Below are 27,678 nucleotides of genomic sequence, written 5' to 3'. Positions count from 1 at the left end.
CAGCATATTGTATGAGGCAGTAAGGTAGCTCGTTTCTGCCTGTGCAGCCACTGCTTCCAGTCTGTGCAGCCATGTTGGAATTGTATTGTCCATAGTGTATCATTGTTTTACCATTCCAACATGTTCACCATGTTTAGAAGCATTATGTTGACCTCCTTGGATCAGCATACCTTAAATACATATGGTTATTAATTCATCTCTTCTCTCTTGATATACAGGTCACTATTGTTGTTCTGGGAAATAAATGTGATCTGCAGGACCAAAGGCGAGTGGACCACGAAGGTGCACAGCACTGGGCAAAAGTGGAGAAAGTGAAGCTGTGGGAGGTGACCGTTGCTGACCGCCGGACTCTCATTGAACCGTTAACATTTCTGGCCAGCAAAATGACCCAACCCCAGAACAAGTCAGCCTTCCCGCTCAGTCGCCGTAACAAAGGAAGCGGCTCGCTTGACAGCTGAATGCGTCACTGCCTTGCCAAAGGATTGCCTTTTGGCACAATGTCCTTTCCAGCCTCGGTATTTATTTTCCTTTCAAAATAAGCTATCCAGAACAAAAAATGGACTTGTTCTTTCGCAGCTGTTTTGCGACTCATAATGAAAGCAAAGCTTTTAAGGCCTCACTAATTTTTACCAAGGATTTTAAAAAGTACTAGCACTTGCTGAACAATTCTACAATCTTTGATCTTGAAAATCTGCTTATGTTAAATGCATATAAACAGCAAGGAAATCATTATTATTAATTAGTTAGAATTATCAGGGGTTTCCTGGGTCGATATGGAGGTTACAAGTTTTTCACTCGGAGAAGTACTAAGATCAGGCTTTGTGGAGCTACACACGACCCAACGGAGGTAAAATATGATAAATCAACAATATTCTGCCAATGAAAGGAAGATTGGAAATCCTCTTGCCTATAATAACAGAATGTAGCATATGGTGAAAGTGCATCATCACTACAATGAAAGTGCTATTGCGCATATGCTTAAGGGATATCATTAGTGTTTAATCAAAAGTGTCACGCATAGTGGACACTTGAAAGCTACGCTATAATATCTATATTACTTCTGGTGACATTGGCACCTCACACCTGAAGGAAGTGTGACATCATACTCAAGTAGTTGATTTGGCTGACGAAGCTACAAGTTTGTGTTTGTTTCGATGCTGCATGTGTCACATCATAAGCAGACTGCACTGGCCGGCTCTGGCATTGGGTACATATATGCTGCCTAGTGGATGCCGACTGAGAACTGGTCCAACTTTGGGCTGGGGCTGCAGCTGCCATCTCGGCCTCAGCAGCCCATAGTCAGTGATAGAACCTGCCCATTGGCTCCGTCACCAGAGCGCCTGTTGGCTTGTCAGGTATTATGGACCTGCCTAAGTGGCGGGTTGCGGGTCCGATTCATACCTGGTGAGGCTGTGACGCCACATCTTGTTATGGTGTGATTGGTCTCCTGATTAATATGTGAAATGCCACGTGACAGGGAGTGGATCTAAGCATGATTTATGATTTCACATCAGTTGATGGCAAGATTTATCAGGTGAAACCACTCCTGATCAAAGTATGGTCTTACACCTGGTGATTCTATGATGTCACGTGATTACCCTAAGTTGCATTCCTGAGGATTGTATAGTTCTTTTCCAGGGGTATCCTCATCAAAGTCATAAGTACTGAATATTCCCCCCCATGTGCGGGAATATTCAGTGCTTATGACTTTCATGAGGATACCCCTGGAAGAGAACTAAGTTTACAGGTAAGTAACTTATCTTTGCAGTTCTTCTCAGGGTATGGTGATGGGGAGATATCACAGATGATAAAAGCACTCCCCAGCTGACGAAGGACTGACACCTTATGGTAAGGTAATAACACCTTATTCGCATTTTTAAAACAAATATTTTTATGGGTCATTTATTTAAGGCTGACCCACTTCCATGAGTGTACATGTTGATGTAAGTGCATTACACGCTTGCATTGTGACCAACAAAAGGAAACAAAGAAAGACAACAAACGATACATGTGCCAGTGTGCATGACAAACCCATTCGTGTTTGTGAAAGGATCCAGCTCTCTGTCCCATCTCTCCAGACTCTACCCCACTAATCCTCTAGGTGACTGTCCCTTAAGAAAAAGAAACAAGCATTTGCAATGCAATAGGTATCGCATTTACGCAAGTTTAAGCTATTGGCATTGTAAATGGTAATGCCTTTTTATTTATGTTTTAAAAACTAAATCATAAAAAGGCACTGTCATTTACAATGCCAATAGCTCAAACTTAAGTAAATGCGAGACCTATTGCATTGCAAATTCTTGTTACGACCAGAAATCAAACCAACGCGAGTGCAGAAGGCCTATTGTAACTAGACACTCACAATATCGCCGCAAATGTCCACATGAGGGCGCTGTTTGGCTTTTTTATGACCGCCTTTATATTCATTTGCAGCATTTAAGACTCCTGTTGTGGTTGAGAATCTTAATAGTTCTCCAGGGCGAGCCTCACCATCTCACCCAGTGCCCTTTGACCATCTGGGAATGCGCGGGGGGAGTAAAAATGCGAGAGTGAGCCTTCCTTGCAGAAAGTTAGCGAAAGTTTACTTTTTAAGCCAGAGAACAAAATAGCTGGGTGATGTTTCCGGGTGTCATCTTTCGCTGCTTCCTTGCGGGCATGTAAAAGATATCTACCAACACACATTAATTCAGACAAAATGTAAATACCTGGGGATACACCTGGGAGTGAATAAAAAGCAAAAGAATCACACGCGGATTCAATATAACAGGACAAATAAATCAGAACTTGAAGCACAGATTCGAGTGAAAATAAAATCACACTAACAGAAGCACGAGAACACAGACTGCATTGCTACTGGTCTTGAAGAACACGCTTTGTAATCGCTGGACCATTCGCCAACAGGCACCTGCCTCCCACTAGCTTTGTTTCAGGAGAGGAGTAAGTGTGTTAGTTGACTGAAAAACCTATGCAAACAGGCCTTGTTGCGGTAGCTGCCATACAAAACAAGCAGTGATCACTTTTCCGGTTTGAAATCGCCCGAATCTGAAGCAGAGTCGTCAATGGGCCGCCGACACGATTCAATTAACGGCGAGCTGGGGGCGGTGGGCAGGAGAGGGGGGAGGCGGCCAGGGAGATGGAGGCGCTTGAGGGACTGGACCTGTGAAGTGGTAAAGTACACAGTGCAACACCAGCGGGCGCAGAATAAAAAGCGACAAAGGGACGAGGAGATAAAACGGCCTGAGCCCCCACACTCTGGCCAAAAGAGGGCTGTGTCCTACTGGGAGGTACAGCTGAGAGGAGGTGCAAAAAATGACTGTTGCGGCCCGGAGCGAAACCAGGAAGTCAGGCATCCTTGCCCGTAACCTGGGCGGGGCCTGTGACGCGGCCGGAAGAGGCTGGTGTGGCTCATGCATGTGGGGCTCCCATGAGGAAGGGAGACCCCCGCGGTAGCGGTTGAAGTTCTCAGAAGTCCCGGGTCCCAGGAGGGCGCCCGGGTGAAGTGGAAAGGCAAGGTCTGTTTCTGCAGTGGCTCCCGTATGCTGAGGGAGCCCCTGCAGGGCGATGCGTGGGAACCCCGTGCAGGCCGCCGAAGAGGGAGTAAATGGAGTCTGCACAGCCCCCCGGTGAGTGGGGCTGGATGCTGGCACTAGCGAGTGCCTGTCCTGAGCGGTCCCGCTATTGCGGGCCACTCCATCGGGACATATTTTATTGTAAGCGGAAGTGTGCTGCCACGTCTTGGGCATTTGGTGTATTTGACGCCGTGAGGAAGGGGCACAGGAGATGTGCACAGCGTGTGACTGTACGTGGTGAACGCCCGCGTTCACAGCTCCAGTCCGGCCTGCGCGTGCCCATCTGCTGTCTCCCTTGAGAGACAAGTCGGCGACAATAAGTCTCGCTGGCAACAGCGCTTCGTGCTGTGTCGCCAGGTGCGAGACCTAAAAAGTACATTGTTAGTCATTAACCAGGGAATCATCCATGCCCTCTATTGTAAAGGAGAAGGATCCCGCTTCTTGGTTGTCTACTTCCAAGCCGTGATCCTCTAGGTCCTTAAGGTGGACCCACTTCCACCTTAAAGGCCTCCGACTGTTGCCCCTGTGAGAGAGAGGGTGCAGGCACCTCTATCCATCCCCATCTGCAGGGCCTCGAGCATCATGACCCAGACCTCTATATCATCCTGCAGTTTTCCATCCTGGCGATTGAGTTTCACGTGTGTTTCCTCTACTAATGCCCACTCAGTAACACCCATAGTGCGAGCAAGGGGGCCCTTGTACTCAGCCATCGTATAGCCACCTTTAATTTGGCCAACACAAGGGCCAACTGCAGGAACTTCCATTGCATCTTATCCCTTTTGAGTTGTTTGACAATCCCCAGCAGACACACCTTGGGCGACATCTCAGCCGTCCGTGTTGTAACTAGGTGCAATCGCAGGACCACACTCACCCAGAGTGCATATACCCTAGGAGAGTCCCATGCCATATGCAAGAAGGATGTGCCCTCTCCACACTTAGGACTGTCTGTCCTCCTGTCTCTGTTCTTCCAGCTGAGTTTGACTAGAGTTACGTATATTTGGGGAACATAACTAAAGTGCTCCAGCTTGAACCTAGCATTGCAGGAGACCCGCTTAATCAGCTCGCAAGACGAATTCCACTTTCTGTCGGTCCTCCCCCATCCTCCCTACGTGCTGCAGGCTCAGTCCTGACTCTGTCCGCCCAGAGTGCTCTATTCAGGAGTGTCACCATGTGTCTCGCTGCCCCAGCTGTCAGCAATAAGTGAAGCGTTTCTTTGCCGGGGAGTGGTGGGGAAATCCGACCAAATTTCCCTTTCTATGCTCGCTATCTTAGCAGCATACTGCAAGAAATGCCCGCCTCCCAGTGTAAAGGCCTGCCGCACACCCTCGAAGGTGAGAAATTTCTCTCCTGGGTAGAGGTCACCTACTGCCTCACATCCTCCCTCTCTCCAGCGCACTATGACCATATCCTCACTAATACAGTTGAAAGGCAAGGGCACCCAGAGACTGAGCTCTCAATCGAAGGGCGTTCTCTATAAGACCCTAGCCACTGTACGCCCCCATACCTTCGCCACCTTCCGCACTAGGTAGGGCACATCCTGTGCCCCAACAGGGCTAAATACGCTTTTGGGGTCTCTCTAAGCCCCCAGCAGGAAAAGCAGTGACGTATTTATGCGTAGTTCCGCCACTACCTCACAGCCCTCCAGCTGGGCCAGCAGCAGTGGCACCACCTCAGTGCATCTTCTCAAATACAACAGAACATCATTGGCATACAGAGGAAGGAGATGTGTCGCGACCCCCACTCTTATACCAAACCCTCCATCTCTCGGCGAAGCCTCGCCACCAGCGGCTCCAGTGCCATTGCCGAAATGAGGGGGAAGAGGGGCAAGCCCTGCAGCATGCCTCTCGGCACATCTCACTCATTGGACACCAGACCATCACTCCGCACCCTGGCTCTGGGGGCCGTGTATAGTAGCCTCGCCACTTGCAGAAGTTGGGCCCAAAGCCTGCCTTCAGAAGCGCTTCCATCAGATACGTCCACTCAAGGGTATCAAACGCTTTAGTGATGTCCTCCAACGCCAGGGCTAGGTCTGCCCCACTCTGGGTACAGGGTGCATCACATGTGCAAGTCTCCTCAATTGAGGGCCGTAATACCCCCGCATGAAGCCGCTTTGGTTGTCATGAACCAAGGAAACCACCACGGCTCGCGACCGCTCCACCAGCACCTTGCAAAGCACCTGGGTGTCCTCATTAAGCATGGTAAGGGGTCCATAGGCTGATGGGCACCCCACATCTCCGCCTGGCTTCAGGAGCCTACACATCCCTCCCTCCCAGAGGGTGGGAAGAAGCATCCCCCCCATTCGTCACCTCTTGAAATATTCCAAGCAGTTGTCCTGCCAGCTGCGCCGTATATGCCTGCTAGAACTCCGCCAGAAGCCGTCACCACCTGGTGCTTTACTCTAGTCATCTTACCCAGCGCCACCTTCGGTTCCTCCAGAGTGATGTCAGCCTCCAGTCCCTCCACCCCTCAGTAAAGGAGACGGTTCTGGCAGCTCCACACTGTCTCAGTATGTATTCCCTGCATCTGGGTCTGTTGCAGCCCCTCCCCTCCCCTCCCCATGCAGCTCGCGCAAGTGGTCCCCCAGTGTCATTGATAAAGCGTTGGGATGTGGCCGTAGAGCTACAATAGGCGTCCTGCCCACCTCACGTTTGAGCAGCGGGGCTAGCAGCTTCCCAGGTGTGTCCCCCTCTCGGTGCAGCCGCTGTCTGCACTCTCGTTTTCTAAGCCTATCCCGGGACTGCCCCAGGTTCCGCAGCGCCACAAGCGTGGCCCCCCTGTCCTAGGGAGAGGGGGGTCGTCTCCCTTCACTGAGCCGCAGTGAGTTAGCCCACTGGGTCCGTGAGCTCTCCCAGCTCTTGCTTTCCGATACCACACACCTTACCACCCCCACGAATAAGGGCCTTCAGTGCCTCTCATTCAGTACCCGTACCTCCTCAGGTGCCCCAGTTACCCGTTAGGTACAGGTAATCGCATCCCCGATCACCTGACCTTATGCCTGGTCTGATTTGAAGATATTTCACCTTTGATGCAGACATGATGTCACGCCTGCAAAAGGCATAGGTTAGCGCGTGATGTGATTTGACACACAGGTCCTGATCCTCTTTATGGTAAAACATTTTCACATCCTAAGTATTTCACACCGGTGTGACCAGAGAATACACCTTGGCACGCTGTTCAAAATGAGTCTTCCTTTCTCTGCACTAACTGGTGCCAGAACACACGCTTCTATGAAGTGAGTATCGCATACTATTCATGAGTTTTGAGACAAATTGATAACATCAACTCTCATGTAGTATTTTTCTGTTTCTGAATATTCAACACTATTCCGGTCATATTCATTTACGGTGTAACAGCGCCATCTTGTGAACAGTTAACGTTACACTATACGAATAACTTCATGTTCTCACCTTATTGTATGTATAGATTTATAAATAGCTCAACCCTAGCAGTGGAGCAACGGAAACCTGTGAATTATAGGGGCCGTTGGTAGTTAATACTAAATCGAGTATTTCAAGCGGGAATTTACATCTGACAATTAAGTACCACATATTTACAATTGCATTTCATAGTTACATTTTTAGGCACAAGGAGATTATATGTTTTGCCCAGAATCACAGGATTTTCAGTCAAGTGTTCAGACCTGGATTCAAACCCGGGTGCCTAGTTTCCAAGTCGGCACTTTAGCCACTAGACTATATTTACCCCTGCTCCCAGCCTCTCTGTGTACTAGCCCAAGATGTTGTTCTGAGTGTTTTTGGGTTGTCCTTGTTTTGTCGGCCAGGAGAAAGAGAAGGGAGTAGTATGGTTCTACTACACCTTTTAATGAGTATTAGAACATTGGAATGTTGGGAGCTCCAGTGTAGACAATAGAGTGCTCCATGCTTCTACGGGCCGGTAAAGGCCCGCAGAGCAATCTTCCAATGAACATTCTGCCCTCTAGTGGCAGAATGTTCTAATAGCCTTATAGCCCTTCATTGCAGGGCTATACTGGCTATTAAAGTCCCGGTTCCTTGTTAAAGTCCCTCGCCTTCGGCTCGGGCCTTTAATAGTGGGCTATAAGGCTATATTAATAAGAGTTGCTAAAGCGAAATTGATGCAAACCCTGCAACACGCAAGAACTGCTAGACGCGACAGAATCAATCACGATGAGTTCAAGTATCACCATTATCCTTATTCAACCTGAGGGATGCTCAAGAGGAGAATATGTGGCCAGGTCCAAGTAGGCATTGCATGGCCTTGTCAACGCCGCTCCAGTATATATGGACCCAATGTGACAAAACATACATATATGATTCAGGTCTCTCTGTTTTAATACTGAAGGGAGACTTTATAAAAAGAAAGTGTTGAAAGTCATTCGAACTACATATTGTAAACAATTGAGCTCTAACCACCTGGTGCTAAATTATCATGTACATTTCATGTTTCACTGTAGAAAGTTATTACAGTACTGTAGTATTTTTAATTCCTTGTACTACATGGGTGTGTGATGTGTTATCCTTACACTGTCAGATACATATCTCGATTGAACACCTCAGATCAGGCAGTACATTTACTATAAAAGGCGCAATAACACACACACACTGGGACATGTAACCAGCACTGGAGCAGAGCATACAATAACACTGGCACAGGGAGACAGATAACCATGACGACAGCCAGCATGCTTCCACCTGAGACAGGTGTTCAATGCTGATAGTGAATGCAAGACTACAGTATTTCTGAAAGTGACTAGACATTCTAAGGGAACACTAATGCTGACAAATCTAATCACATATACAACACATGTTGCTTTCTTCTTGCATCCATACTTAAGTTTCTTTCTCACATCGTTGAATTTGATGCTTTCTTCCAAAAATCATATTTGCATATGTTTTACTGGCTTCCTCCACCTTCCCAGCCATCATATAGTATCAGGTTCTCCTGAGATGTACAAGAAAGTTTGGCTTATAAAAGTTGCTCAGCAGCACCTGAACCATAATTCCCAATACATTTCCACCTACCTATTAAACACTGTATAGTTTCAAGATTGTTTTCATTAAGTACTGATGCAGAATTGGGAAAAAAACAACTTCTGGATCTGGAATTTCCAATTTTAAAAATTCAAATAAAAATATGGGAATTCTGTTTTTCAAAAATAAAGATTTAAAGCAAAAAGTACTACAAACGTACATAGAATACAAATTTAGAGGGAACTCAACTACAAGGCACATTAAGAGGGTAACTTTTCTTGAGACTCCTCCAATTTAAATATTGTCAATGTTGGTTATTCAGACGTTGTGTTTGGGTTGTCCACCCACATGCAGATGTATTTGCACCAGTCGTGCCTGCACCACCTAAGCATTCACAAACTTTCACACATGAGCTAATGGCAAGTGTACTCAGTTGCCCCTTCTGCAAGTGTATCCTTTCGTGCTGCCACCCCTCAGTGGTAACAGTGTTGCAATAAAGAAAATGAAGGAAGATGAACAACACTCACAGCTTAAGAGAAATCTCAGATGAGCGTCTTTTGTGTTCTAGTGATGCGGTCCTATATAAAATGCCTTTTATTCCCCTTAAAATTTTCAGAAGTGGATTAAGGTTTCCGACATATAGTGAAATGCAGGCTTAAGTGATCAAGGTGGTCACTTTTTTAAAGGTTTTATGTTTTTTTAAACGTGTCTGTTGCATTTTTATGAAGGTATTTTCACATTTCCTTTGATCTTTTTTTTCGCTCATTGCCTTAATCTGCATGCCAGGTCATGTTCTAAGTGTGATTTAAAATGCATCTTATTCAAGTGGCCACTTCTTCTCCTATTTGTCTTTAAAGCATACTATTTTTTTCAAATGTTTTTGGTTAAATCAGTGTCTGTCGTGTAACGTTGATGTGTAAAAAACGTGATTCATTTACAACGTATTTGCTATGTTGGTGTCTAGGTCCTTTACAGGAAATAAACCTATAAACCTTGGAATCACTTTATTTACTACAACTTTGCTGTAAACTTACCAGTATTACTCGCCTCTAAGTACTACAGTCAATTTGATTCAGTCAGCTCCCCACAATCTTAAAGTGTCAGGGCGGAGAGACATTCTTACCGTAATTACCCTCCAGGTAGTAACTCTCATTGCTGTATGAGAATGCATGGTGTCACTTGTCACAAGCAACATACAAGTGTGAAGTACACACAAATTACCTGGGGAATATGGAGCACAGCCTTACACGGGAAATTATATTGGTAAATTATATACATGATTGTTGGCACCCTTCCTGTTCCAGAATGGTGTTTTTGAGGGTTTGAAGTATGAGACTTTCCCTAACCAATATGGCAGAAGTGTATTATTTCCGAGTCAAGCATGGCAGCGACTGTATATAAACAGCTTAAAACCAATACTTCTTTGATTGGCAACGGTGTGACTTGTGCTATTTTGCTGCCTTACCAGTTCTCCATCCATAGGCACCTTTGTTCTTTTTGGACACTTAATTTGGTTCCCTCCTGAGTCCTGCAGCCTGTTTATCTTACTCCATATTCTGAAGACCTACTGGTACTTACTTGTCTTCCCTCTCTGGTTCCAAAGCTTGTGTCTCTTATGCTGGGGTAGCACTCCTCCTCTAGCCTGCATTGCTAGGTACAGATGATCAGAGATTCATAGAAATATTCTGAAGTTCAGCTTCTGTGCTTCTCTATTCCCGACACCTTCTTTCCTGTTTTCGCTGGGTCTCTTACTTCGTGCCTATTCCTTTACTAAGTGCTTGTATTCAGGGTTAAGGCATGGCACAGGGTTGTCTGCAGCTTCAGGGACACAGTTCACCACAAAAATGAATTTCAAGAATTTTGCACCAAATGTGACTAACATTCCTTGTGTTACTTCATGTTAATGAAAACATTAACATTACATCATGGTAGTTAAAATATCTTTAGACTCTTTAAAAGTGGGACTTGGGTCCAAGACATAAGATTAATCTCTATATATTGAGAGATGCGGTATCTGCGACTTATCTAATGGACAGTTTCAAACATCCTTCTGCAAGAAGATGATAGGAGCACAGTACGTTAGCTCTGGGCACTGTTCTCTTATCTGAATATTTAGAGCACAATTAATTGTCAGTGTCCGCTTCATTCTCCTGGAATCGTTTACCGAATGAGCATATATTACATCTATTCGACTGTTTTGCATATTGTGTGACCAGTCTGTAACCCTTTCATGGACCACTGTTCTGTCCAACCTGCCCTATAGCCTTCAATGAATTCTCCTTCCTCCTTTTTCTGACAAATTAACATTTTAGGATTGCTTTTCCATAGTTAAAGATTACAATGTTCATGTCATATGACCTTATGATCAGAATATGAGCTTGGTTACTCTCAATGTATCTGAAATATTAATTGACCAATTAATTAACATCTCATTTGTATGATCCATAGTTATTTATAATGTCCCCATCACCCAATCATCCATCATTCAGAAAAGTCAAATAATGTATTCGTTCACTAAGCATTCCATTAACATCTGTTCAGTAGAGGGAAGACACTTAGGGCCAGATGTAGGTAATTTTTATTTACCGACCTCTTAAATACCGAGTCATACCGACTCGGTATTTAAGAGGTCGGAAAATAAAAATACCGAGATGTAGGTAATTGCAGATGTGCAATTACCGAATCGGAAACAGTCGGTAATTTCCGATGTGGTAAATACCGACCAGTTAATGCCCATGCATTCCTATGGGCTTTGAAGCCCATAGGATTGATTGGGCATATACCGGTCGGTATTTACCACATCGGAAAATACCGAATGTCACAAGGGTGCAGGGGGTGTCACTTTGACACCCTCTGGCACCCCCAAAAGAGGCTCGGGTGCCATGTGGCAGGCATACCTGCCCTAAGGGCAGGTCTGCCTGTCATATGGCATAGGCGTGCATGCACACATGTGCATGCACACCAGAAACGGTATTTTACCATCAAGTAGTATTTGATGGTAAAATACCGATGTGGTACTGCTTGTGGGACTCAGAAGAGTCCCACCTACATACCAATTGTCCGGAATCAGTAATGATACCGACTCGGTATTTTACATACTCGGTAAATTTACCAAGTCTGTAAATTACAAGGACCTACATGTCAAATTGCTTTTACCGGGTGGTAACGGCCGAATTCGGCCGTTACCACCCGGTAAAAGCCTACCTACATCTGGCCCTTAGCATCTTACCTGACCGACAAAAAGTAATTGAAGTGTGTAAATGGTAAGTGTAAATACGTTTAGTTGGGACGGGTGGCCGGACGTGGGAAGGGTATAGATCACGTTTCAAAATGGTGAAACTTTTCAAATGGCAACACACATTTATAGAAAATTTGGTAAATAGTCTGGAGAGTTAGGGGCATAAAAGGCAGGGACACACAACCGTTCTAGGAAAACTACACATCATCCAAACCCCGTGAAAGAAAGCATTAAATTAAATGATCAACGAAGGGAAAGTATGGAAATCCACCTGCAAAGTGAAAAGAAAACAAGATACCCAGAAAAATGCATTCAAAATGCTTGGCAACGAAAATATGACATGGAATGATTACAAATACTATACTCCTGCCCGAGCACACTCCTTCAATCTATCCAAAAGAATTTTTCGATTATTTACTCATATACCATATTTCTTCATAGGTACATCATTTCAAACAGTACGCTATAGCAAAATGATATTCCACAACCAATATCCTGACAAAGTCAATTAACACGGATTAAGTGTATGACGAAACACGTGTTGGCTGCTGCTGGAGATAATTGTTTTGGCTGCTACCGGAGACATTTTGAATTGGATTAAAGACATAATTGAAGAACGAAGTGGATGAACAACTTCTGGACTTTTATGGATATTGGTTGTGGAATATCATTTTGCTATAGCGTACTGTTTGAAATGATGTACCTATGAAGAAATATGGTATATGAGTAAATAATCGAAAAATTCTTTTGGATAGATTTAAGGAGTGTGCTCGGGGAGGAGTATAGTATTACTGATAAGGTGCTCACGAAGTGAGGACGTGTGGGATTGTCTGGTAACCGACCTCTTTCCTTTCCCCTTTTGATGCACATAATAGAGATAAGAGTAGTTACCTCACATTACCCGAACTATAGTTTGTGCGCCCACTCTATACCTGGTTGCCAGGGCTTTAGATTTCTGGAATGATTACAAGATTGCTCAATAGCATTTTTTGGATCAAATCTTTTTATTGAATTGAAAGCAATACGCATTTTTGACTACATCCATAGGCCAGTGAGACAAGTAACGAAACATCTAATCTATCTATAAAGATCCCCATGCACAATTTCCCCTACCCTTTGGTGAAAGCACATAGGCTATCTGCTGCTTATACATATTTGCATAGAGCCAGGTAATTCAACTCAAAACCAGCTATGCGAGTCTTAAGACTTGTGTGCAAGGGCTGGTGGGGTCATTCTGAACACTCTATGGTATCTCAAACATGTCAATTCCCTTAATTTGGTCGCTAGGTCCTTCAAAAGGGACGTCAAAGTGCACTCTTCCATTCCATTTTCCTTTCCAAAGACACAGCTTCACTGTGGCCATTGGGTTGCATAGAGCTATAACTAGTCTCTTACCTCTGATTCTCTAGCCTTCCCCAAAGACAGATTTTACAACACATACCACCAATGACATTTTTCTGGCTCTTAGAGAGTACAGTGGATACGTTAGAAAAACGTATTATCGTGTACACAGGAAATCTTGCCATAGATGTCTGGAATATATCAGAGGCATTCAGGACATCAGTCCAATAGAAATGGAACTCATGACAATGCCATAGTAAGTGAAATAGAATGCACCACTTCTGTTTTGTCAGATTTAAGCTTGAAGCAGTTGGATCTCATCCAGGTGGCTACTGCGGTCATGCAGGTGTCAAAGGTGTTTTTTGCTGCGTGAGTCTTGTCCGATAGGGAGAGTATCAGTTGAGTATTGTCTGTGTAGGGAAGTATGTTGATGTCGTACACACAGGAAATCTGGGCATAGATGTCTGAAATATATCAGAGGCATATAGGACATCAGCCCAGTAGAATTGGAACCTATGACAATGCCATAGTAAGCGAAATAGAATGCACCACTTCTGTTTTGTCAGATTTAAGCTTGAAGCAGTTGGATCTCATCCAGGTGGCTACTGTGGTCATGCAGGTGTCAAAGCTGTTTTTGCTGTGTGGGTCTTGTCCGATAGGGAGAGTATCAGTTGAGTATTGTCTGTGTAGGGCAGTATGTTGATGTTGTGTGGACTGCTGAGGTCTGCCAGTGGGGGTCATGTAGATGTTGAATAAGGTTGAAGTAAGAGATGATCCTTGGAGAACTCTACAGATGAGGTTCTTGACTTCCGATGTTGTTGACTTTTTGTGAGGAAAGAACAGATCCAATTGAGGGCAAGTCTTTAGATGCCTGTTACATGTAGTCTTCTGATCAGGGTGCTTTGGGAGACCTTGTTGTTAGCAACTGAGAGGTCGAGAGCAGTTTTAGGGCTGTTGTTTCTTTTCGGTCGAGGATCATCCTAATGTTATCTGTTGCTGCGATGAGGGTAGTCTCAGTGCTGTGAATGAGCCAGAACCCTGATTGTGTGGTGTCAAGGAGTTGGTGTTTTTCAAGGTAGTGGTTGAGTTGCTTGCTGATGGCTTTCTCCATGGCCTTGGCTGGGTAGGGTAGAAGGGAGATTGGGTGGTAATTTGCTAGCTTGGTGGAGTCTGCTCAGGGTTCCTTTGACAGTTTGTTGACCATTTTGTGTTTCCAGGCATCCAAGATTGTTGCGTGGTGGTGGAGTTTTTTAGGATGCAGGAGAGAACTTTGCTGATTGGGGATGTGCCTAAGTTGTAGATGTGGTGTAGCCATGGGTCTGTCTCTGTCCCAGAGTAGATGGTCTTCATGATTGATGTTGGTTGTTTCTTCGTGGTGATTGTTTTCCAAGTCATCAGAGAGTTTTTGTGATCATTTGTTGGTAGGCTGGAAGTGAGGATCCAAGGGTTCAATTGAGGGTCGAATTTGTTGTAGATGGTTTTGACTTTTTTATTGAAAAACTCTGAGAGATTATCGCATATTTCTTGTGTGGGGGTAATGCTGTTTGTGGTGGAACTAGTGAGGCGAATCCTTTGATGATATTGAAGATGTCTTCATGGCTTTTGGAACTGCTATTTGTGCATTCTGCCAGGGCTCTCTTCCTGGTCTCACTGATCTGCTGGTGGTAGTGTCTCAGTGCTGCTTTGTAAGTGTCTTTGTCGATATCACTGTGGTTTTCTTCATCTACTTTCTGGTTGTTAGCAGTGTTGTTTGGTTGAGCGGAGTACCTGCTAGTTCTGCTTTGTGTGTTGTGTTTACGGGGTGCCAGGCATATTTTGAAATCCATTCGTCTAACTGTTTGATGTTGCTGTTTAGGTCATTGATGGCGTTAGACTGGTTCATGCACAAAGTGTATTGTCAGTTGGATTCCGAGACGCAGTGCCAGCTACAGCTGGCCAGGTTGCGTTAGTTAGTTGGTTAGTGAGGATGTACATTTGGAAGTGGATGATAGCGTGATCAGTCCAGGTGAGAGACGTGGTTGCGGTGATTTGTATGCCATTCAAGGTGCCAAAAGTAGTTCAAGGGTGTGTTTGGCTAGTTATGTGGATCCAGCAGCATGTTGTGTCAGTCTGAGGTTTCCTAGGCTTTTTAAGAGTATGATGCAGCAGGGGTGTTCCAATCTTTCAGGTGTAATATGAGGTCACTTAGTAGGATGTAGTCTTTGGAGTTAGTGGTCACGGAGGACGTATCGAAATCAGCAATGCTGTTGGTGAAAACAGCTTGTTGTCCCAGTCGTTCGTAGATGAGGGTTCCATTCAAGGTCTATGTCGTTGAGATTCGCGGTTTGAAATGTTGGAAAATTATGTAACTATTACCTCACAAATCCTCAGAGATAGAAAGTCTCAAATCTCCTCACTTATACTCTTGGAATCAACTGGGAGGACCAGCAACGTGCATAACTCTCATACAAATCTTTTGTTACCATTTTAGGCAATGATCCATCTCTCAAATTTTGTCTGTTGTCTAGTTGCTAGAGGTTTAACCCCATGGTGGAGATCCTAGAGGCAAAACTGGCAGAAACTGCATCTCTCTGATAGATTAAACTCCTTTTTAAGAAAGTCAATCCATGTAATATCTGCACTCTTGAACAGGTTTCACAGTCTGTTGCAATCCCCCCCATACATCCACACCTTAAAAGAAATCGTAGCCACAACATACTTGAAATCTTCTTACCTAGTTTTTCCCAGCCTGCCGGACTGAAAACCCTTGACCTTTTGTCTTTTCTCTAACCATGCCACTTTTCAGATACCATTGTTTTTAACGTGTTCCTCTCCCATTCCACGCAGCAAAACTGTGTTGGGTTGTAAACTTTTGTTGCACTAGGGATTCCCCATTCTCCGATGGATTTGTTTAGCAGGGTTCCTCGAACTGAGGTTTCTTCCCGGCCATATGAAGTATTCACTAGCTTGCTGCACCTGCTGGGTCATAGCGACTGGCAAATTCAAGGGTGGCGTTTGGAATAAAGATAACATTTGGAAGAGAATGGCTATTTTAACGGCCATTATTCTTCCAAATGAGGACTTTCCCTCAAACATGTCACGTCTGTAGATCTTTCCTCAACAGCAGTTGTAATTTATAGGAATCTGCTTGTCAAGAAAGTGATAAGGGGCACCTTTATCTGATATCAAACCGCCTGCTCATTTCTTTACTTCAAAGAGACTGTCTTGTTGGACCGAGATTTTGAATGTCTGCGATTCTTGGCAATTAACTTTAGAGCCTCACACTCGCCATGTTGTTGAGTTGTTTCATAATCAGAGGAACTGAGTTAGAGGGGTGAGTCACAGTCAGCAGAACATTGTTTGTATACATTAACAATTTGTACTCATGTCCACAATTTTTTCACCATTCCCCCAACCCTTGTCCACTTCGCTTAAAATGTGCTTTACGAACCGGTCCATGGTGAGAGCGAACAGCAAGGAGGAAAAAGCGTTCACCATCAGATCTCAAAGGAAATCGAGGACTCTCTTTTTGTGTTTATGGGGTTCATGCAGTCTGCCATGGCCGAACCCAAAATTAGGGGTGAAAACCAAATTGCTCCAGCGCAGCTTCTTGGAACCCCAAATTCCCCCAATCAAATGCTTCCTCTTTATCAATGATAACAATAACTTCTTCCCAGAGTCTCTGAATATTATCTAGGAAATGTATTATCCTTCTGGTGTTGTCTCCTTAGAGTCTCTTGTGCACAAAATAATATTGCTCCAAGGATGCTCATGAATACTTAGCCTTCTCTCATGGATGCAGTGACCTTCCCACTGTCTGCAAAGGATTTCAACTATTTTACTGAGGTAAAACCCAAGTTTCAATAAAATGTTTTGAAAAATAAGGGCAAGACACATCTGGGCTAGAGGCTTATGCCTACTTTTCGGCGAGCAATGACTGTAATGTCCTCTAGCTGTATTAGCAGATTCAATCTTTTCGATTGTCTGTGTAATTCAGTGAGTTCTAAGTACCTTATCAACGGATCCCCATAATTTGCAGATATCAGTGACTAATTCAGGGAGTTCAAAGTACCTTCTCATCGGATGTATGGCGTTAGAACGCATACATTGACAACGCGTACCTTTACAACGCGTTCGTAACAACGAAAGTTGTTACCACGCACTGCGCTGGGGGGCGCAAAATTGATTAATTTAATTTACTATTCCAACACCAGTCCCCGTGGATAGTAGGGAAGGTGTTGGGATAGTAAATTAAATCATTTACTATCCTTGAGCGCCCCCCAGTGCAATGCATGGGAACAACTTTCGTTGTTACGCCCGCGTTGTAAAGGTATTCCGTGGTAATGCTTGCGTTCTAAATGCTGCATACCCTTCTCATCTGATCTCCAGACGGCAGCAATAAATTTCAAGATTCTGGACCAACAGGGTTTGAGAAAAACTAAGATTTAGGCATGACTTCAGGCAGTTTCTCTGTCCTACATAATTCACAGTAATACTCATTCCACTATTCCTGGGTCATCAGACCTCAAGGAGCCTGCCCTATCCAGCACTTCAACGTTCCTGTCCCTCATTATTCGCATCTAAAGCTTACAGGCTATTAATCAATTTGCATTATTTCCTTTGATTCTGAGAAAGGGAAACTGAGCTTCATGTATTTAGTGCCCTAACTTGAGCTCTAAGCACCCTCACCAAAATGACAGATTTTCAGTGAGTAATAATAATAATAATAATATCCACATTTGTAAAGCGCACAATCACCCATTAGGGTCTCTAGGCGCTGGGGGCCGTCGGGAAGATTAAGCAAGCTATTGCCCAGAGTCACATGGTGCTGGGCTAATCTGCCGCCGGTGCCGGGGATCGAACCGTGATCCCCAGATTCCGGAGTCAGTCGCCCTGGCCGCGGCGCCACACCTCTTCCTTTGTTTTACTTTAAGCTCTCACTTCTGCCCTTTTCTTATTAAGTTTACTGAAAGCAGGACATCCCTTATTGCAGTGTTCAGAGCTGCCCAAACAGCCCCTAGTTGTTCTCACTCACATAAAGTAGAGGTAGAGAATGCCGTTCATTACCTCTTCACTTTGTGTTCGACAAAAATACATTGTTTAGTCTCCATCTTCTGTGCACGGGTTGGTTACTGGTAGCAGACAGAGCCAAAAGTTTTGAGCATGGTCAGAGAATGCTATTTGGCAAATCTCTGTACTATCTACAGCAGAAAGTGGTAGGAGGTGATCAAGTAGTAGAAAGTGGTGGAATCACTATATAATATAATGATCTGTCGCCCTCTGTGATCCTTATATTTTGTCTACTGGGCACCTATGTTATCTTATACTATTTGTAAGTAATGATGAATAACAAAGGCGTGTAGACTACCTCATTTCATATGTCTTTATAACTATATACTGTAAAGCGTTCTGATACCCTCGTGGGTTACGTTGGCGCTATATGAAACCTTATAAATAAATACCTTTGCAGTGGTAAAAGCGATCAACACATTTTCACTAGCAGTCAACTTTCCTGGCAGTGTCTGGTAAAACCCTCATCACTGTACAGGGCAACCCCATGCCAATAAGCTCACCATCTCCCTTCTTTAGCAGGGACAGAGTACCAATGCTGTCTCGGAATTCACCTGTACTTAAGGCGAAACAAGCCTTTCTTCTTGTATGAGACAAATTATGCGTTTCACGTTACATAACAAATTCTTCACTATAAGACGTTTTGCCATTGGGTCAAGTTCCTTGGTGTTAAATTAAGTAGTTTCAGTACTGAACATATCCTGGAGATAGTTTTAAGACCTGGATTGTCCAAAACAGAACAAGACCCTGACAGATGACTTCCCTTCCTATTTGGTCCCTTCTCTCAGCCACTCTCCCTCCAGAAGACATCAACATATACAACCATACTAAACCATAGCACATATTGAGTCTCTTTCCTAGACATAGCAGAGATAATTGTTATAGAATCGGCAGTCACAGGCATACCCCTGGAATTTACACCACAACAGACTCTACCCAGTATAATTCCCCAAACAAATGCAACAGAAATGTTCAAAATTGGCACTTGTGTTGGCACGGAGACGAGGACAAATTTGATTGACAGTTTATCCAAATGGTTGGAAGTAAAGTTTGTTCGAGAACCAAACAAGAAACCTTACAGATGTGTTTGCTGGAGAAGGTTTTCCATCTGAATTTGTGTCAGGCATTGGTGTGCAATTCACATCTATCGAAAGGACCGAGTTTTTGCAAGGGGTAGAGATTAAACATAAAAAGTGCAGCCTATATCACCCAAAGGGCAGTGGTCAAGCGGATAGGCAAAATAAGATGATTACTGAGTGTGTCAGAGGAGAATTAGTGGGAGGTGTGGATGTAGGAGATGCAATTCGAGCTATGTTGTGATCGAATTGTAATACCCCTCATAATGTTATCGAATTCATCATTTAAATCTTTGAAAGTAGATCTTATGTTTTGCAACCTAATCAATTGGAGGAGGCGACGTATTTAGCTGAAAGCACTGCTCATGACAATATGTAAGAAAATTCACTGCAGTCGTACGAAGAGCAATGAGAGATATAATGTGATGAAAGGACCCAGGTTTATGTGTTTTAAGAAAGAGGGAGTGGAGTGGGTTCGTGGCAAATTGCCAAAATTCAAGGTGATGAAGGGGAAAGTGAGATTTAGCCCTCCTAATAAAGTAGAAGATGTTTGTGAAGATAGCAGTGATGGAATTGTGCATGTGTGGTGAGTATCTAGTAGATTGAAAAATGAAATTTGAGACAACTTAGTACCGATGCTGGCATAGCAAGAGGAGGAGCAGTCATCCGGTAAACTTAATGACTATGTTGTTGAATGTTTTATTTGTGGCTATCTCCTGTTGTTTGTTACCCATGGTTTGGTTTCTTTTTTTCAACTTTTATGTATGCTCGATTATCCTGTTGTTTTGTTCAAAGCGGGAACGTGTGTTATGTCTACACACCACAACACTCCACTATAGAATGTCCAGGTCGCTGTGGACTCTAAAACATAGAATGAGTGAGTGATAGTACGGAGCAAGGAGACAAAGCTCCAAGAGCACGCTTGAGATTGTCCTTTCCTTTCTTTGATGGCAGCTGCCCGATTGGCAATATTTAACTTTGAATAAAAACACTCAGAACTACCCGTCTTCATGATGAGGTGATCACTTTATTAACAAGTAGCTAAGATGGTAGGGCATGGAGTATTATCATATTTTGAATCTCACTGAACAGTGGAAGTCCTTCTGGCTGGCTCGTGCAGGTTTCAGATGTTGCAGGACACTGGACTTGCCTGCAACGAAGTCCTCAACGAGTTAAATCATCTTATTTCTTTCTTTGTGGTTGTCAAAGAGGTCTGCTCCCTTCAGGCGTATCCTTGCATAATTCTCTTTCTGCAGTTGTGTCGACCAGGATCCAGCAGACCTACTCATGCTCTGGTCTCTCACCGTAATCTTTTTCTCCTGTCAGGTAAAGATTGAACACTGGTACAGTATCTGTGATTCTGGTAAGAGTTCTAATATTAGTCTAAAATCCTGTTGCCTTTTCAATGTGGTATCAGCTAGATCTTTGGTATGCAAACAAGCATTTTCCCTGACAAAGGAGGTGTTCGCAAGCTATCTGCTGGATAAAGGATGACGTGTATTATTTGACATTCGCTGTGAGCTTTCTTATGTACCAAACCTAAGGCTGACATTCTAAAATTCTCCACAGAGGGTGACGTACCAGGACAGGCCACTTATTCCAGAGCCAACTCCTTATCCATTTTGTGTGTTCAAAGGAATGGCAGAGTCTTGTTAACTTACGATAAGGTGCCAAGAAATGTTTTGCAGGGGCCGAAAAAAGAACTGTGAAACTTTATGAAAAGCAATTTCTCAAAAACCCTACCTCATCCTCATTTCCAAAGCCCACAAATGCCTTGTGCAATTATAGTAGATCAATCGGAGTGGGTAGGCGATTGTTGTGCACCATGCCCTTTTTTTTGTCCTTGTGTTTATCCTCTTTACCATCATTGCCACTGCATTGATTGTCCTTTCGTGCTTCTCGTCCTGGCTAAAACTTACCAGCTGCTCTGTCCCAACCCTGCAAGTGATTCGACACCTACTGCATTTGTGACATTCCTGCATAGCAGCGACCCTAAATTGTATTGCCAGAATTACATTTGCATCCCCCACTTTCCAAGAGACTGCATGAAAACAACCTCAAATCCTTTCATCCATCCAGTAGTTCAAAGGTGCATCCATGCCCGGCTAAACCCCGTATGCTTTTCCTTGTACCCGACTCAACTGTTCAATAAAGTGAAACCATTGGTCGCTATACTTGTTACCGTATATATACATCCTCCCCTGGATAGTTGAGAACTGATTCTGAAGCTCTGCTGCAGAATGTTTGTCAGTGGCGTATCATCCGTTTGGGACTAGTAATATTTTTTATTGTTGTAGTTCATGAGGGAAGATTGGCGGTTTATATAAAATAAATTCCTTCACGCTTCTTTTTTGTGTATCTTTATAGCCAAAGCGGATCTCCAATTCTCAAATGTCCTATACATTTGGGGGCATATTTATGAGCCCGTTGCGACACTGGAGCGTCACTTTTTGTGACGCTCCAGTGGCGAAAACTACCAAGTCATATCTATGATGTCAGGCAAAGCCACTTTCGGTGGCTTTGAATGGCCTCATAGATATAGAGTAAGGCAAGGCAGCACAAATCGCTGCATTGCCTTACTCTGTAGTAGGAAGGCGCTCTATGGGCCTTGCGGTGGGTTTTCCCACCTAACACCCATCGATTTTGATGCTTCCCCGGATTTACAAAACCATGTAAACTTGGGGACATTTCAAAACCTTACCCATACCAAGGGAAGGCATAGCAAGGAAAAATAACTATCTCCTCGATTTTAGGTCGAGCCTAGTGTAGCGCGCATGCGCTGCTCTAGGTACACGATCTCTTGAAATCAATCTGTACTTTTCACACTCTTGTGCGTGCGTTTTTTTTTTATTGCTTTCTTTTGGTCTTTGCAGCACGAAATTGGGCAAAGGCGGGTGCATGTCTCACCTTTTCCAGGAACTGTATCCGCCCACGACTTAGGGCTTGCGTTTACGCGCAGTGTGCCATCTATTTTTCGCGTACAGCGGAGGGCACAAGCTCGCATGCGCACAACTCCTGGGCTTGTTTTTATCGTCATGCCTGTTTACTACAGCTCTCTCGCTCTTCTCTTCCCCCACCCTCCCCACACACAAGTAGTTCATTTCAACCTCCTAAAATTTTCTTTTTTGTTGTTTTAGGAATATCGATTTTACTGAATCATCCAGTACACAGGCAGTAACGTTATTCTGCTCAATTGCCAAGTTTGCTGTTTTGCGTATGTGCTGTAAGTCTTGATCCAGCATGCTATCCGAATCCTGCCTGTAAAGTGTTGTTGTCTTATGCTTGAAGCAGAGGCCCCCTGTCCCTTCAAGGTCTGTATCCCTACTGTTATTGTCACGCACTGTTCATTAGGGTGTGATATATTTTGTCTGAAGCTTGAGACATGACGCTGACTAAATGGGCAATATTCTTCCTTGATGAGTGGGCTTTGGCTTTCAGCCGACCCTTGGAAGTATATTCCAAAGAGGGGTAAAGCAATTGCAAAACATAGGATCGGTGAGAGAGGGTGTCACCAGTTCTTGTTGAAGACGTTCTTAGGGAGAGAAGCTTAAGTAACCGGCATTGATGGAAAAGGGATCTTGTATAGTGTGGGCTTCTGTGGAATGTGCACGTGTGCATCCCTAGCTCCTGGGGTGTTTTCGGGCCATATCATCACTTATATTCTTTCAGCTATGTGCGTCGTAGGGCTGATGTCCAGTCACCGAGAACTCTACCTGCGCCCCTGCCTCCTCAGTTTCTGGTGTTCAGCCCTGCCTTTTATTGAAAATGCTGGCAGCCGATGAAACAACACAGGTGACTTTTCGATGTACACAAACCTCTTGTTTTCATTAGAGGCACTGCATCTTTTAGCCAGAACGCACGCGTTCATCCGTACTTAGGGGTGCCATATGGAAATCAGTTTAATTGCTTTTATATGTTCAGAAGTTCTTTCACCTTCAGGTAACTACATGTATAAAAACGTAGAATCTCTCTGTCCATCCCCCCAACCCCATCCCCCCGGTCTGGTCTGTAACGGAAAGCACTGTAAACATGTAAGTTTATATTTCAAACTTGCAGTACTTACAATATAAGATAGGCTGCTACAAAATGCGTAAAACGTTTTAAGATAAAAAAAAAAGTGCTGTCAAAATCTAGATTTTAGTAATAACCAGACTGCATAGTGCAACGTTTTTTTTTTATAATTGTGTTTTAAAAGCACACACTTCACACCTTAGCTGGTAGCTTCCTTACAGTAGCTCTCAAAAAGAATAAACGTGTGTCATCAGGAAGTGATTCCATCAATTAAAGCTAATTCCGGCTTCTGAGAACCCTTTAGATTTATTGATTGGCCTGTTGTGAACATTTACATTTCATTCAGGCTGTAGGCACCCTGGCAAGAATGCTTCTTTAGCTGTCTGTGCCTCCCTCTGTTTCACAGCACAGGTAACACCATGCCTAACAGGATGAAGCATTTCAAATGTCGGGATCAACCGTCCTGGAACAGTTGTTTTTTCACACAAAGTAGGGGAACTGTTTTATTTTTTTTTAACTAAAAAAGTATGGGCACGTCGTGCCCCTCAGATCCCCCCCACTTTGACCACCAGTTGAAACACATGGATTATAACGTCTGGAATCAGTGCTTTGTAAAAGGAAATAAACTTTGGATCATGGTAACATGAAGCTACCCGGCAGCCCTCTGTACAGCATCTTCAACCTCACTTGGCCTTTTAAAATTTGTAGGTCGCCGCCTACCAGTTAGTGCAGCTGTTTGGTATGTGAATGACATCTTTGGGACTTGCAGAATGATGACCTAATGTATTGAAAGGAAGGAAAATAGTAAAAAGTATCTGTTCCGTTCGCATACCTGAATAGTACTTAATCATCCTAGAAAATAGGTGCAGGCGGATTTCAAGTACCTGGTGCTAAAGAGGGGGGGTTTATGCATGGGCCACTCGCGACCCATATGTGTAGGCATGCGTGTGTGACTGTGTGTCCATATAGCGTCACTAGACACCTGTCCATATAGCGCCACTAGACGGTGTCTGCACGCACCTTCATGCAGTGAGTATTGCGATGTGCTTGTGGCGCACTGGATATGTCTGCACGCACCTTCATGCAAACTACACAATGAAAACATAGTACTTTGCTTCAGCCAAAAGTTGCATACATTGCTATTTGCACCATCTCAGTCCCTCAGCCTTCTAAAGTTGATATATTGAAAACACCATACAATTTACTAAAACATTAAGGTCTTTGTATTGTTTTAATCTACACTTATAAGATCTCCAATTGTTGGGTACATCAAACGCTCTCTTTTCTTCTTAGGCACCGGCTGGGTCACATAGCTTAAAAACAAGCCAATAGCTCTGGCTAAGCAATTGTAAGGTCCCAAAGGCGAGACCTATTGGCTATGCCAATGCTTGTTTCCTCTTTCCATGTGTGCTGCATTCTGCATTACACAGGATTGTTTTTGTGCAGGAAAATACCCCTTCCTGCACAAAAAAATCCTACAGACAACACAGGCACCATGGTGCAAGGGGGCATGTGTTGGCGCTAGGGTGCCGAAACGGGGCCAGTGCAGGGGTAAAGGCAGAAATGAACCATATTGGATAAATACGGTGCATTCCTGCCCTTTTACTTTAGCGTTGACTTGCTGCATTGCCATATGCTAACCCCCACAAATGAGTGCCTTGTTGACTTCGTGTTTCTTCTCTAGATCCATCCACATATCCCCACATTGTGCTATGAACTCCTCTGGATTTCCGCAGCAGGAAGGCAAATAGACAGTGGCAGATGGTGACACTCAAAAGTGGAGGGTCATCGACCTAGTGCCAAACCGAATGTTAAGCATTGGGCTCACATTCTAAAGCTCTCAATCATGGCTCGGTAACAGAGTTTATAACGGACAGTGGCTGAAAGCTCTGGAATTAAGGCTGAAGGCAGTGCAAGTTATTCACAGTGCCTGTCAGTGGACCAAAAAGATATAAATATATTGAAATTTTTTTACTGACCCACGCTCTTCATCCTTGTCTTGAAAGCAGTCAGCGCGATGGCATTTCATGGAGCCTCAGCCAGCTCCTCTCTATAAATCCTGACGTGGCTGCATGGATGGTGGAGAATTATCTCAGACTCAATGGGGACAAAACTGAGGTTTTAATTTTTGGAGACAAGCTGGAAATTTGGTCAGAGGCCTGGTGGCCTGTTTCTCTAGGAGCCTGCCCCGTCCTGTCTCAGTGCCAAGAATCTAGGCATTATTGTAGACTCCTCTTTGTCATTAAAGTCACAAATAAATAGAACTGTTTCAACATGCTTTGAGATGATACAGACTCTTAGGAAGATCTTCCGCTTTCTCTCCCTTCCAGCTCGGAAACAGGCAGTGGTCGCCCTTGTGATATCTAGGTTGGATTACTGCAATGCCCTTTATTTAGGGATAAATAAGGGACTCCTGTATCGACTCCAACGCGGTCTCAGCCACCATTAGGATCCTTCACTGGCTCCCGCTTGGGAGAATTGTGTTCAAGGCCCTATGCCTGGTAGACCAGGCCTTTCATAATAGGCGTTCTGAAGGCATTAATAAAATGTTTCACGGAGGAGCTACGCGCGCATCCGAGATGGCCGCGTGAGCACAGGGCTCCCGAGGACCCTTGCTGCCTCCCGCATTTATCCTGGATAATATCCTGATTTGATGGAAGGTCATTGAAGACACAACCCGGCTGATGTACTAGCAGGTTTTTGGGTCTGAATCGGACGCATGGTCCCCGAGTTCTGCCGTCTTGAAATGTGTGGCCTTCTCCATGGAACAGCCTGGACCTTGAGTTGTAGCAGTGCCCAGGTCGTAATTTAACAACATCGGCTTGAGGGAATTAGACCACAGCCTCACTTCACTTTCGGTTTCGTTTCTCCAGCGCACTGTCTCCTATCTGCGGTGTGTCTGTTGATCAGACGAGTTCCGATGCCAGCTCATTGAGCTTCGAGCTAGCGACTGTTTGGCTGTGGACTCAAATTGGCCCAACTTCGCCTCCTGTATTCTTGTGTGTTAATTTTAAGGAGCCTCCCTCCGGGGCACCCGGCTCGCCATGACGGGCAAGGCCGAGGGTGAAAAACGGAAAGTCAAAACCACTATCCGTGGAGGTTCAACCCAGATGAATGTCATGGATCGCTACACACTTTCTAAAGGATCCCCTGGTGGCGCACCTAAGGCCCGGGAGGAGGCTGTCAACGATCCTGCTGTATTGGCGGAATTAACGCTACAGGACTTGATGGGCGCCATTGCTGGTATTCAGTCTTCTATTGGCCAACAGTATGAAGCCCTGGCTCTGAAGTTGGACACGGTGGCTATTGATGTCAACCTCATTTGAACTGATTTTGCCAAGACGAACGAGAAGGTGAAGTCATTGGACCTACAGACATCCAGCCTTACCACGGATGTGTCCGACTTGCAAACAGAAGTGCGCAACCTTAGATCTGCTAATGGCTTTTTTGCTCGTCGCTTGGAGGATTTTGAAGGCCGTGCACGGCGCAACAACGTGCGTATTATTGGGGTCCCGGAAGATTCTAGTTCACTCGCCACTGATCTTCGAGTGGAGGACCTCATTCTTAATCATCTTGCACCCAAGGGCCTGAGCAAATTCTTTGCCATCGAACGTGCGCACAGAGTGCCAGGGCTGACAGGCGAAGCCCGGTTTCCCCCCCCCCGTCCGATTATTGCACGGATCTTCAACTTCAGAGATCGCGACGCCATTCTGCAGGCGGCACGAACAAGCGGCCCTACGCAGTTCGAGAACGCTGCTGTGAACTTTTACCCGGACTTTTCTCAATCGGTCCAGAAACAACGAATGGGATTTCAAGGGGTGAAACGGCGACTAAGAGACATGGAACTAAAATACGATATGTTATTCCCGGCCCGACTGCGTGTTGAATATGACAATCGAACATTCTTCTTTGTCAGGCCTGAGGAAGTGAGTGATTGGTTGGACACTTTGCCGGCTCACCGTGCTGGCCAGGAACATGCTGGTGGTGCTGAAGGGGGACTGATGGACCAAGAATAATTATGGTGCCTGTGTCCGGAACACTATTCAACGTGTCCAGCTGAGGCTCACTGACTTCCTTGATCATTCCATTCGTATCTTGGGAGGTAGCGGGGATGGCGGGACCCCTTTCCTCCTCTGGGGTTTTCTTTGTGTAGATTAGTTCTTTGTTTGTAATTGTTAGGGCGACAGGCACACTGCAAATTGGGGTGGCTTTTGAGTCGGTGCAGGGGTGCAGGGTGGGGGGGAGTTGTGTTGGGAACCTTGGGGGGAGGGAGGGTCATGTTTCGGGATTGTTTGTTTTTTCTTCTTCAAGGCAAGGTACTTTCATTATTTTTGACATTGGTGTGATGCTCGTTTTGCGATGGGAGTTCATTAGTGGATCTGGATGGGGGTAGAGGGTTGAGGGTATTATGCTGGAATGTGAATGGGTTGGGTGATCGGATAAAG

The 27,678-nt window shown here is 44.7% G+C and overlaps 1 protein-coding gene across 5 annotated transcripts in view; it reads left to right on the top strand.

Moving 5' to 3' along the window:
- NKIRAS2 (NFKB inhibitor interacting Ras like 2) overlaps positions 1–9,520 on the top strand; it is a 158,312-nt gene extending 148,792 nt beyond the window's left edge. For 3 of the 5 annotated variants that reach the window (XM_078645427.1, XM_078645429.1, XM_078645428.1), the window contains one exon: positions 219–2,241. In XM_078645427.1, coding sequence (XP_078501553.1) covers positions 219–458 — 240 coding nt within the window. In that variant the 3' untranslated portion in view covers positions 459–2,241. Of the gene's footprint in view, positions 1–218 lie in introns of all 5 variants that reach the window. The other 2 variants (XR_013594998.1, XM_078645426.1) reach the window with 2 other exon arrangements.
- Positions 9,521–27,678: the final 18,158 nt, after the last annotated feature.

The sequence above is a fragment of the Lissotriton helveticus genome, chromosome 5_1, assembly GCF_964261635.1.
Source record: "Lissotriton helveticus chromosome 5_1, aLisHel1.1, whole genome shotgun sequence".
Taxonomy (NCBI): domain Eukaryota; kingdom Metazoa; phylum Chordata; class Amphibia; order Caudata; family Salamandridae; genus Lissotriton; species Lissotriton helveticus.
The sequence above is the reverse complement of the archived record's forward strand: the minus strand, read 5'-3'. Positions and strand labels throughout refer to the sequence as shown.